General features: G+C 38.0%; 1 protein-coding gene across 1 annotated transcript in view; it reads right to left on the reverse strand.

Moving 5' to 3' along the window:
* Positions 1-7,173: 7,173 nt before the first annotated feature.
* Positions 7,174-13,985, reverse strand: part of LOC126161352 (E3 ubiquitin-protein ligase UBR5) — a 349,964-nt gene continuing 343,152 nt past the window's right edge. The window contains exon 46 of the mRNA XM_049917120.1: positions 7,174-8,691. Coding sequence (XP_049773077.1) covers positions 8,479-8,691 — 213 coding nt within the window. The 3' untranslated portion in view covers positions 7,174-8,478. The remainder of the gene's footprint in view (positions 8,692-13,985) is intronic.

Here is a 13,985-nt window from a genome sequence, read left to right on the forward strand (position 1 = left end):
TAGTTCAACTTACGTAAAAGGATATTTACTTTGAAAGTAACGCTTTTCGAACCACCATTCGCAATTTTTTCCCGCAACCTGTTAGAAATAGTTCATTTCAGCAGTTGCCAGAGGGCGCAGATAACAGGCGACACCGCGCTTGCACAGCTATGACGACTTAGGAAGCCCGTATGTACACGTACAACATTGAAAGATCATACATTATGTCATAAAAGAAGACATCAGAGGATACTCAAAGAGCATCAGAATTTCGTGAACCATACTAAAATGTGCACATTTAAAGTGCATACTTAACGTGCACACTCGTATGTCCGGATTCCCAATGAGGTAGACCTCAGCCTGATACTAAGCTTTTCAGTGTGGTTTACAGGATGTAAATTTTCTTGGAGCACCAGTACTGTATTATATCATGTTTTGTTCTTTAACACGGCATAATGCCATAGACGCTAGAAGATGTTTTAACGTGCACTTGAAATGCAGCGAACAGCTGAAACTAGCCAGTACGGTGGAATTACACATTTCGTTTCAAATACATTGACTGCCTCTGTGGAAAAGGTTAATAAAAGTCAAATTTCTTCAGCAAACAGACAAAAATAACTTCATGGTTCCGCAAGGTGATTAATGCTTGACTATCAGAAAGGTGGAAATAAGATAAAATCTGAAACTAATGACATATTTTAGCCTTCTGTAATTATGTGAATGTATTTTAATTTACTTGATAGCTCCCGGCCACACATATCTGTTTTGTTTTCATTTGACGTGAGAGTAAACGAAAGGGAAAGAGTAAAATCACTAAATGTAAACATGGGTCGCGTCGAGACTACCCACTATAACTCAGACTGCTCTGCGCATCAGCCCTGGATCTACGATATTTGCGAACCGGGTCAGTGCTAAAAAAAAATCAAATTTTCAAAAATATGTTCATCTTGTAGTGCAAATTTTTCTGAAAAGCCTGAAACATAAAACGTGTGTTTGAGGAAATGTAAGACATATTATTTGGTCTTAAGTGTGCCAGAGTGCAGTGCCACACCTCTTCATAAAGCATTCTTCTATCACACGTCACTGTATTTCACTCTGTGGAATTGAAACATGTATATTTTGTAATGGATGCCATCAAACTATAATCAGGACAGTGGAAATTGAAATGTCCTGTGGTGCCTCCCCCCACCCCCCCCCCCACCCCTCCTTTTTTTTTTTTTAAATCTCGCAGTTAATGGCGGATAGGATTATTTGTAATTGGGAGAACAAGAACTCTTGAGAAAATTTGCACTCTTTATTGCCTATTAGCTAATAACTTGCTGTTTTGTGTGACATAAAATTAAATATAGGATACATAAAACCAATAAAGACAAGAGACAAGCAAGAAAGTAGACATTTATTCAATCCTTAGCTCTCCGGATTTTTTCCCTCTAACCTTGCTACAGCTTTACATGGCGTGCTTGCCCTTCTGCGAAAGAATCTATTACCTCATCAAAGTTCGTCAGACGTTTTGTTACATGAAAAATCGATATGTCATTATCTAATACTGAAAAAGCTGTTAACACAAATAACACCCAAGACTGATGTGGTTTCTCGATCTGATTACGTCTATTTTGTCACTGTCTGCTAGGTAAAACAAAAGTATTGCAGCAATTTTGTAACACACACCAAATAAACGAGACTGTTTTGGCACAAATGGCCATTTTTATAACATGACAGAATACAATTCACGAAGTATCAATATCAAATGCCTATTAGGCCTACTACAAGCAAAAAGCTTTATGTTAGGAAATAGTTTCACATTTCATTTCAGTTTCTCAAGCATGAGATCGAAAAGTAGTATTACGAAATTTTTATATAAATTTGGAATCGTCTTATTCTTCCATAATTTGTATAATGTCCCTGTTTCTTCTCCTTCCTCGTTCTAACAAACAACCCTGTCACCACCAATTCTGTGGCTATTCCTGCCATTGTCAAAATTTGTTTGCCGATTAACTTCACTAACCCTGCCAGAACCACAGGTTTAGTAATCCTGCGATTATTTTCCGGTTAGGTGTTATTACGTGTTCGTACACGTTTTCTGCGTTCCTTCCAGAATAGAATTTAAGCGGCTGCTAGCCGGGGACTGTACAACTGGTCCTTACTAGTGTAGCGATCCGGCCAAATATTTTCTGTCAAAATTTCATTTCCTTCGACACACTGAGAAGATAATATGTAATCTTTCTCACCTGTTCTTCCTGTCAATCGTTTATTTCCATTCTGGTAGTCTGAACCTATGGACTTTGCTAGTAATTATAACAACGCTGATCATTCCCAAACCCAATCAACCACATAATCAGACAGCGATTGGCATTCATTCGTTCAGCTTTACTCCGCTCAGATCGTATACCCGTTCCCTTCTGTCTGCAGAAAGTTTATTTCTAGATGCAACGAGGATTCTCCTGACAGAGACGTCATGTACCACGCATTCAACTTATGATTCATTAATAAATCAACTTAAAATGTGTTCAAAAATGTTCAAAAACAATTAGGGAAGCGTTTCAAAATCATATGAATAATTGATAGACAAATGTCCGCTGGATGCTACGGGCTTTGTTAAACAAGTTTTTTTTCCTCAAGTATATGAATTTGGCGCCCGCTTTCCCCGGTAGCACCTAGCTGCATGCTGCGACTGCTAGCACAGCCAACAGCCACATTTCTATAGCCAGAAGCGGGAGAATCTACTACTCGAACGCGACTCAACTGTGCAAGCGCATGAGCCTGCTCGTAACTGCTAAAACAAATCTAATGTAAACAGTTGTCACTTCATGCTTATTGGAGGCTATTTGTTGCTTTGAAGCATTTCATAGTCTTCCCAAGGCCTTTGATACATTTTGCTGTTGGCAGATGCTTGCATGAGCACTGTGTGTCGTCGTCGTATATGGCACATTTCCTTTGCAATGTATGTTATTTTGGTTTTTTTTCCTCTCATTTATGTTTTATTGTTGAAGTATTATTCTGAAGTAGCAGGATACAGTAATATCCTTTGTTAGAGTATCTGTTTTTACCAGTCAAAATTACATAAATTTAACTGAAAACTAAAACAATGAGAAATTCCCGAAATTCTAAAAAAATTCCCAGGTTTTTCCCAGTTTTCTCCCGGATGAAAAAATTCTCGGGTTTTTCCGGATCTCCCTGTTGTCCCAGGTCGTATACACCCTGTAGATGTTATAAGGTGGTTGGTGGAAGCATGTGAAGAGATTCAGAATTATCCCCTGTGAAATTATTTTAGACCATGAAGTTGGTTGATTTAACTTTGATGCCACATGCGAAACCAAAGATAGAAATGATGATATCGTTTCAGTGCTCAAAAATGTAACGGGCTGTGAGGATGTCAATGCAAAGGACATCACAGAATAGATGGCAAATGATGAAACTGATGAACTGACAATGATACTGGGGAAATGGTGACACAGGGGGGAAGTAATACAAGGAGAAGACAGAAGAAATCTCATTCAACATTCAGAAGGGTTTAAGGCAGTGTGCCACAGTACATTAGTGAGGAGGAGGACGAAATGCCAGCTGATATCACCTGTTTCCGCAAGTGGAGGGAATTTGCAACACGGAAGAGGACTACAAGAGAGAAACAGTCATCTATCAGACTAAAATCTCAAGTTTCTTCTTTTTTGTTAGCCCTGGCCATTCACACAAGTATACTCATACACTCATACCTTACAATGCAGGTCGTGTTTTGTTTACCGTAATAGTTTTTGAAGGGATCAGTATGTACTTAACAAACACTGTAACTAGCATGTATTATATGAGAAGTAGAAATTGTTAATAAAATCAGGTTTTGGTATAAGAACATAGCTCTTTGAATGGTACAGCCAGGGTCAGAAGACAGAATTTATAGAACTTTGGCCTATATGGATTTTTCTTACCCAGCCTGATCATCTGCCACATTAGGCTGGATGGTCTAGTGTACCATTTTTTTTTTTTTTTTTTTTTCAAAAAATGAGTTTTCAATATTATAGTGTTGTCAGTACTCTGCTGTGCATCCCTGGACTTGATCCAGGAGACAAACCATGGAGAAAAGTATTTCAAACATGTGATAGTACATGGTGTATGGTCTCTGCACCAAGTTGTGCTTCCTTCTGTAGTTCCAAAATGTAAAGGATGTGAGAAGTGGTTTTTGTCAACTACATTTCTACTAATTAAAAACATAATGCTGTATTTCAGTACTTGTATAGGGGAGGCCAAGAGTCCTGAAGAGGTTATAACTGTGAATAACATTTTTTTATTCTGTTCTCCTTTATTTTGTTCGATATTCTGACAGAGTATGGGAGATTGACCATGGAAAAATTCAATGAACCGAATTGCAGAATTTAGTTTGAAAACAGTTATAGCCCCTACATTACTTTGGACCCATCCTGTATTATCGCAAATAAAACGATGTAGTGCCTCAGTATTAATGGCACTTGGAACAAAAACTTTCTTCTCACTATTTTGTTGAAAGCTGACATTTTTGAGAGCATGGCTGTGCACAAAATACAAGTCAAATCTTGGAAAGAAGAAAACAGCACCCAGCCACTAGTAATAATGCTGTTTATTTAAACAAATAGCACTGTTACCAGTTTTGAATTGACAGGTTAGTCTTCAGACAGTTGTTCACGTTTATATTACATTTGTTATTGTTGGGGGAAAAAAATACGCAACATGATCATGTGTCTGGAGATATTTACATTTAACATTCTTTATTTATTGAGTTGCAGTAAATTTAGTACAATGTTAAAAACTCAATTGTGTGTGCTAAATGGGGGGACTACCAAACGTCTGATCTACTGGCTTGTACACTGAAGAGCCAAAGAAGCTGGTACACCTGCCTAATATCGTGTAGAGCACACAAGTGCTGCAACACAACGTGGCATGGACTTGACTAAAGTAGTGCTGCAGGGAACTGAAACCATGAATCCTGCAGGTCTGTCCATAAATCTGTAAATGCATGAGGATGTGGTGATCTCTTCTGAACAACACGTTGCTAGGCATTCCAGATATGCTCAATAATGTTCGTGTCTGGTGAGTTTGATGGCCAGGGGAAGTATTTGAACTCAAAAAATTGTTTCTGGAGCCACTCTGTAGCAATTCTGGAGATGTGAGATGTCGCACTGTCCTGCTGGAATTGCCAAAGTCCATCAGAATGCGCAACACACATGAATGGATGCAGGTGATCACACAGGATACTTATGTATGTGTCATCTGTCAGAGTCGTATCTAGATATATCAGGGGTCCCATATCACTCCAGCTGCACACGACCCACACTATTACAGAGTTTCCACCAGCTTGAGCTTTAACAGTCCCCTCCTGACACGCAGGTTTCACAGACTCATGAGGTTGTCTCCATACCCGTACACATCCATCTGCTCGGTACACTTTGAAACGAGACTAGTCTGACCAAGCAACATGTTTCCAGTTATCAACAATTCAATGTCAGTGTTTATGGTCCTAGGTGAGGTGTAATGCTGTGTGTTGAGCAGTCATCAAACGTACAAGAGTGGGCCTTCGGCTCCAAAAGCCCATATCAATGATGTTTCGCCGAATGGTTTGCACGCTGACACTTGTTGATGGCCCAGCATTGAAATCTGTATCAGTTTGCAGAAGGATTGCACTTCTGACATGCTGAACGATTCTTTTCAGTCATCATCAGTCCTTTTCTTGCAGAATCTTTTTTTCGGCCGCAGCGATGTTGGAGATTTGAAGTTTTACTAGATTCTGGATATTCAAGGTACACTTGTGAAGTGGTCGTACAGAAAAATCCCCACTTCATCACTACCTTGGAGATGCTGCGTCCCATCACTCGTTCGCCGACTATAACACCACATTCAATCTCATGTAAGTTTTGATAACCTGCCATTGTAGCAGCAGTAACCGGTCTAACAACTGGGCCAGTGACTTGTTATCTTATATAGACGTTGCCGACCGCAGTGCGGTATTCTGCCTAATTTTCACATATCTGTATTTGAATACACATGCCTATACCAGTTTCTTTGTCACTCAAGCGTATTTCTGGCTGCAATACTGTGGTACACCATTTAACAACACACAATGGTTCTCCTGTTAACCACGCATAACTTTATTAAAAATCTCTCAAGCAGCTTTATGAAACTTAAGAAGTTCCCACTTGCAGCCTATAAACTGATAGTTCTTTACTTTGTTGTTTTCGGGTTGTTCCACGATGCAAACCATGATTCTGCAGTTAAGTCTCCATAACTTTGTTAAATGACATGCACCTGCTTTATCGATTTTAACATACCAATTCTGGCACCCTACACTGCAAGGTCATGGATTATTGCAACACGGCATTCAACACAAGAAATGATCCTCCAGCTCATGAAAACTGCCTCTTGTTTCTTGAATTTCAATACATTCCAGATAGCAGCATGTCAGACATACTAGCTCGTGTGTTTGCAAATTTATTAATGTAGCAAAACATTCAATTTTAGAATTATTGTTCCCAGTTAAATCTGCATAACTTCAATAATACTGTCACCAGCTATTATATGAATGTGAAGATATTCCTGCTGGCAGCCTTTAAACTGTCATCACTACTAACTTGTGCTTTCTCAGATCGACTATTGCAGCACAGCATTCAATGCCACACATACCAGTTCTCCACAGTGTGTAACTTCGTTAAAACATCTCTAGCTGTTTTATGAAGGTATCTGCTTGCTACCTATCAGTTACAAACCCTATCACTTTGATTTTTTCCGGATCTACTATTCTGGCACAGCATTCACTGTCACAGAAAATGGTTCTCCAGTAAATCTTCCACAGAGAGGCACCTGTCTCACTATCTGTAAGCTGTTTTCCTCCTCCTATTGCCGGCCGCGGTGGTCTAGCGGTTATGGCGTTGCAGTCCGGAACCGCGGGACTGCTACGGTCGCAGGATCGAATCCTGCCTCCGGCATGGGTGTGTGTGATGTCCTTAGGTTAGTTAGGTTTAAGTAGTTCTCAGTTCTAGGGGACTTATGACCTAAGATGTTGAGTCCCATGGAGCTCAGAGCCATTTGACCCTCCTCCTATTAGTCACCCAACAGCAACAAATTAAAATGTGTCACAGATGCATCTGATACAGATACATCTGAACTGATTACAGTTACAGCACGGTAATCAACACAATCAGGAAAGAATACACAAATGGAAGTGACAATGAAAGCTACATTTCCACAAACTTTATTGGTATCTGAATCTGAAAGAATTACACTTGGTATGAAGAAAACATTCAGTTTTATGCATTTTTGGTGAACATCATGACAAAATGAGAAAATCATAATCAACTGAACGATGTCTACATCTTCAATTTTGCTCACAAATAATGATAGAGATAGTAAAAAATCTATTTCAACAAAAATTATGGTTGTTGCAGTAGAAAAATTAATGTCCTTGGTATTTTTCGAATGTTCTAACAAGAAGCAGATTTGTTATTTCAATATATTAACTGTACGAAAATGTCACTGAGAAATAATATATGCCCTATACATGCTAATTAATGCATTTAAGCTTAGCCATTTACATGTATGGTTATAACTTACTGCCCTTCATTGTGCAAAACTGATTATACATTCAGATGCAATACGTGTTGAAAATGTATTCTCTATGGGTGACAAGTGACATTCAAAACCTGCTGAAATATCTGCCACTTGGGTCATACACAATTTCATACCACTGTTTTCAGATGGGCATTGAGAATATATAAATTTTGTCAGAGCGAAACAAAACAATAAAATAATTTTAAAGCAACTTAAATTAATGCTGAAAATGATATTAACATTTAACATAACTATTACTGCTTGTCAAATAAATAATTTTGCAATTTCCTTCTCAGAAGAAAGAACGGACGAATTACAAAATTATCTGGAATTCCAGCTGCAGAATAATCATAGCTTAGCAGTAATGTATGTAAATATTTGCAAATTGAAATACTAATGTCAAATACCTTAATATTAGGTAGTTAAAAGATTCTAGTTTGGTCACTATCACGAAGCACACATATAATTTCATAGACAAAACAAAATTCATAAATAATGCTTTCAATAAAATCAATGTATGCTAGTTCTGTATGTAGTATCTCAAACTGTATACTGCATTTCAATTATAATTACAAGACTAAATTATTCTTCTCCTGTGACACACACACACACACACACACACACACACACACACACACACACACACACAATATCTTCTCTCACAAAATACTGACTGCAGCAATGATTTGAAGGAGCCGATTTTGCTCCCAAAGAGGATATCAACCTATACTTTCCTCCAAATAAGTAGTTGATTCATACTAATCAGATGTCCTTTCTTCTCCAAAAAATACATTCACTAACATGTTTGTCATATCACCTCATGGCATTCCACTTGCAACAACTACTGTAATTATAAGTTGCTAACTTGTTTACAGATATTTTTAAAGTTTGTGTTCATGTCATACAAAATCAAGTAATTATCTCTTCTTACATTCACACAAACCCAAAGTTTTTTGTTTTAATAGCGAGGAGTAGTTTGTGTCGCAGAACGGCACGACTGCTATATAATGGAATATACAACCGAGATATACATGTGTTGGCTGTAGGCAAGTGAGAATCATCAGCTGGACGAATAGTTACACTTGGCATAGGCTGAAATCCGTCTTCACTAGCTGGCAATGCTGGAGATCCCGTCCAGAAATAAACCTGTACAAATGGTATGGCAAAAAGAATAAAGAATGAAATAAACTTTAGTACTGTTACTGAAAAAACTATGTAGACAAATTTATTATAAAAGTAACCACAAAACACATGTAAACTCAATGTGTGTAGAGAGAGAGAGAGAGAGAGAGAGAGAGAGAGAGAGAGAAGGAGGGGGGGAGAGAGAGAAAGAGGGGGGGAGAGAGAGAGGGGGGGGAGAGAGAGAGGGGGGGAGAGAGGGGGGGAGAGAGAGGGGGGAGAGAGAGGGGGGGAGAGAGAGGGGGGGAGAGAGAAAGAGGGGGGAGAGAGGGGGGGGGAAGAACATGAAACTTCCAACATTTGTAACAAATACATAAATAATCAAACAGAAATTAAATGACACATTTTCGTCAAGAAAGCAATGTTGTTATAGAAACAATTGTAAAAAAAAACACACATCTTGCATTTTTTGTAAAAATTAAATTTATTTGGTTATTTATGAACTGGTTTCAAATATAGTTCACTATAAAACAGTAAAAAAGAAACTTTTGTATGACATAGCTCACGACATACATCATAACTTCCACATTAAAGAAGTATGGATTGTTTTATTATGTGGATCTGAGGAAGCACCTTAAAAACAGCGAACAAAAATAACAAGCACCTTTGACAGCCCCTTCAGTCATATATCAACTGATTGAATTGATGAAATCAATGGTGTTCCAATTCAGCTTGGCAAAACGGGACACTATTATAACACAGGGGGCACGACTGTGTCATCAAAAGATTTCTCCTAGATTTCCTGGTTGAAATTCTGAATTTCTCTGGATCAGTTTTTGCTGTGTGTGCGGGCAAGTTTTACTTTACTAGTTTCCATGGGTGCAAATGAAATTTTTTCAGGTTCTGTGCCACGTATTAGTGATTATTCCGAGCTCAGCTAAGCTTTCCAGTTTTATCAAAAACTCATTAGTTATAAGGTTCTGCCACCTTGTAAATTCCTTTGTTACTGTTGTTTGTCACCACACTGTGCCATATTATTTTAAGTAGAATGTAACATAAACAGCTTTTGACAGCAATGATGAGTCATGATCATTATTGAAGCATAAAAATATGTGAAAGTTGGCAAAACACTATTGTGGATTGACATTAGTAAACAGAACCATATCCTGAACATTTGAAATCTATACAAAACATTTCTGTTGATACATGGCACTTCCTGTTCCATGAATTTTGAATTCACAACTACATCACATAAAACAAATATGAAATGGAAAGAAATAAGTAATATGGGGATGGGGCTGGTGGTGATAGTGAAATAATGAATGTATAGACAAGAAATGAGCAGTTATTCAAAATTCCTGGCTGCATTTATTTCTCTAATTACTGTGGCTTTGCATACATTCTAATTTTTATTTTATTTACCTTCCTCTACAGGCTCATTATTCGACCCCCCCCCCCCCCAAATTTCTTATTTCCAATTATGTTCTTTCTTCTGTTTCTCATCCCCCCCCCCCCCCCCCAAATAATCCTCTCCTTTTGGCTCTAAAATTTTTACATTGTAATTCAAAAATTTTGTAGCGCTGCCATTTGCTCTAAGCTCAGAGCATTCGATTTTGCTTACTTTATAAAATTCTTATCATGTATTCATATACCTTACTTTTGTATATTCACCTTCTTTCTAAAGAATTACCGTATTTACTCGAATCTAAGCCGCACTTTTTTTCCAGTTTTTGTAATCCAAAAAACCGCCTGCGGCTTAGAATCGAGTGCAAAGCAAGCAGAAGTTCTGAAAAATGTTGGTAGGTGCCGCCACAACTAACTTCTGCCGTTGAATATATGTAGCGCTACACAGACATGCTTTGTAGGCACAAAGATAAATACTGGCGGCAAAACCTCTGCGTCAGTAAATAAATAAAAAAAAAAGGTGGAAGACGAGCTTTTTTTTCTCCGCCCCGAGTTTCGACCACTGCATTTTCATACATTATCCAACGAAGCAAATACAAATTCCGTATTGTTCATCTTCGAATGTATTAGAATTTCAATGCACTACGAAAATCCGACTGGCAAGACTGTTTGGGATGTTTTTCAATATGGCCAACTCTACGTTCTGAATTTTTTCCTACCTGTGAGAAGAGATGGTTGCTAATAGTAACCTGATGAAATGTGAATCACAAGCAGTATTCTCTTCACCATTCACCATAAGAATAATACGAATATAAACATTTTGCCATGTGTTCTTCCGTGTTTGTTGCTATCTCATTTAAATCCTGTCTGCCTAATAAACTACGAAACTAGAGTGAGACAACAGCAAACGCGGAAGAATACACTTATCGTGTCTGTTTATATTCGTATTGTTCTTAGCCTAATAGTGATACAGTCAGAAATGAACCACGGCAACTGACTAGATTTTAAAATCTAAGATGACTCTAATTTCTGTGCAGAATTTGATGTACTAAAGAAGCGGCCGCAAAGATTTTCAAACGGAGAAAAATTTTCGCCTAACTCTCGTTCAGAACATGTTCTATCATACGCAGCCTATTATTTGGTTCTTGTTGATCATTCTCAAAGAAAGCAGCAGTGTAAGTAACAACAAATAGCAGTCTCTTGACATTGCTTCGCTAATGAGACGATTCGCCTCTTTTTAGTTGTAAGCGGCGGTAGCGCGCACAAAAGCAAGCCATGTCGCGAACGGCGACAGGCTGTAAACACGCACTATTAGAATGCGACAAACAATGCATGACACAGTACAGTGATGCATTTTCAGCTTAGAGTGACGTAAACACCTATAACAGAGAAAACGGCACTTATCAGATCAAACAAAATAAGCAATCGATTCAAACCAGACGAAGCACGTGAAAAAGGAAGGGTACCCGTATAAATACGGACGGAGCGCCTGACGCATAGCAATGGCTACCTGGTAAAGCTTACGACTCGAACCAAACTACTGTAGCTGTATCGTCATTCATTCGACCTAAATTGTGTCTCATATTACAATGGACCAACTTTGTTTCGATTTGGAGGTGCGGCCTAAAACTTTTATCTCCCCTTGAATTTCGAGTCTCAAATTTCAGGTGCAGCTTAGATTCGGGAAATCTTTTTTTCCTTTGTTTCGAGTCTCATTTTTCAGGTGCGGCTTAGATTCGAGTGCGGCTTAGATTCGGGTAAATACGGTATACAGTTTCAATTTTACCTTTATCATTAACATGGGTTATGTAACTTCAACCTGCGTATTCTTTATGATTTATTTCATTTATTTGTATGTCTATGCACTTCTGCATAGACAGCCACCACACAGCACTTTCTTAGACCTCCTCTTAGCTCACCTAGTGATCCACACTCTCTGGTGCTTATGTGGGTACAAGGCACTGCCTGTTCTTATAAGTTTGTGATCACATTCCGATCTCTGCACCCCTTTCCACTATAGTTTGACGAGTGTTTACATTCCGTTTGGTATTATTCGTTAGCTCATGCAGATTTCATACTGATTTTATTTTATTTTACACGTCATTTTACATGTCTAGTTCCTTATGACCAAATCTCCAAGGTCATGGAATGTTTTAGTACATGAAATTACAACATGAAGGTAATAACAGATAAAAAAAATGTTTATGAATCCAAATAAAGGCAAGCCATAAGTTTATGTGAACGCAATCAACAATATAACACAGGAATCAGCTTAATTTTTCAAGCAACTCCTCGACAGAATACAAGGAGTGACCCACGAGGAAACTCTTCAGTCTCAATTTCAAAGCGCGTGGATTACTGCTAAGATTTTTGAATTCTTGTGGTAGCTTACTGAAAAGGGATGCAGTAGTATATTGCGCACATTTCTGCACAAGAGTAAAGGAAATGCGATACAAATGCAGACTGGATTTCTGCCTAGTGTTAACTGAGTGAAAGCTGCTAATTCTTGGGAATAAGCTGATATTGTTAGCAAGAAATGACAGTAATAGTATATACATTGAGAGGCCAATGTCTGAATACCCAGGGTAATGAAAAGTGGTCGACAAGATGTTTGCAAACTTACTGCTGCATCCATTTTTAATAAGCTACCACTCGAATTCAAAAATCTTAGCAGTAATCCATGCGTTTTCAAATCGAAACTGAAGAGTTTCCTCATGGGTAACTCCTCCTACTCTGTCGAGGAGTTCCTTCAAAAATTAAACTGATTCTTATTGTATTGTTGATTGTGTTTACTTAAACTTATGGACTGACTCTTTTCGGACATTTTCTTTTATCTGTTATTACTTTTATGTTGTAATTTCATGTACTGACATGCTCCATGACCTTGGAGATTTGCTCCTCAATTTGATCCTATGGAACCTGACGTGTAAATGAACAATAAAAACCTCTTACTGCGAACCGCGCATTTCTGAGCCAAAAATATCCTTTTAGAATGGGAAGAGTTACCCAAAGATATAATACCATACATCATAAGTGACTGAAAATAAGCAAAGTAGACTACTTTTCGTGTCGAACTAACTAACTTTGGGTACCATTCAAATGGTAAAAATGGCAGGATTAAGTCTCTGAACAAGACCTTGAATATGGGCTTTCCAAGACAGTTTACTATGTATCTGAACATCTAGAAATTTTAACTGTTCAGTTTCACTAATCAATGCTCATTTTGTGAAATTAAAACATCGAGTTTTGTTAAATTGTTAGAAACTGTACAAACTGATACTGAACTTGAGGCGACAGCCCCCATTTGACCATGCCCCACTGAAGACCTCGCATCATAGCCGTTCTCAACACTGTGAATAATGACCTTTTGCTGTCCACTGTTAAATTAAAGAGGTGAACTGATTGCGAGCTACTCCCCCTATTCCATAATGGTCCAACGTCTGGAGCAATATTTTGTGATCAACACCATCAAACGCCTTAGTTAAATTAAAAAAGATGTCTAGCATTTGAAACCTTTTGTTTAATTCATCCAGTGCCTCACACAGGAAAGAGAATATAGCATTTCCAGTTGTTAAATCACTTCCAAAACCAAACTGTCCTTTTGATAGCAAATTATGCGAAATAAAATGATCAATTACCCTTACATACACAGCCTCTTCAATAACTTTAGCAAACACTGATGGCATAGAAATGGGTCTAAAATGGTCTACATTATCCCTTTCTCCCCTTTGATAAAGTGGCTTTACTATAGAGTACTTTAATCGTTCAGGAAATTGACCATTCTTAAAGGAAAAATTACAAATATGTCTCAGTACAGGGCTAACATGTGCAGAACAGTACTTTAATATTCTACTAGGCACTCAATCATATCCATGGGAGTCCTTAGTCTTCAGTGATTAATTATTAACTCAATCTCC

Source organism: Schistocerca cancellata, chromosome 2 (assembly GCF_023864275.1).
Source record: "Schistocerca cancellata isolate TAMUIC-IGC-003103 chromosome 2, iqSchCanc2.1, whole genome shotgun sequence".
NCBI classification, from domain to species: Eukaryota; Metazoa; Arthropoda; class Insecta; order Orthoptera; family Acrididae; genus Schistocerca; species Schistocerca cancellata.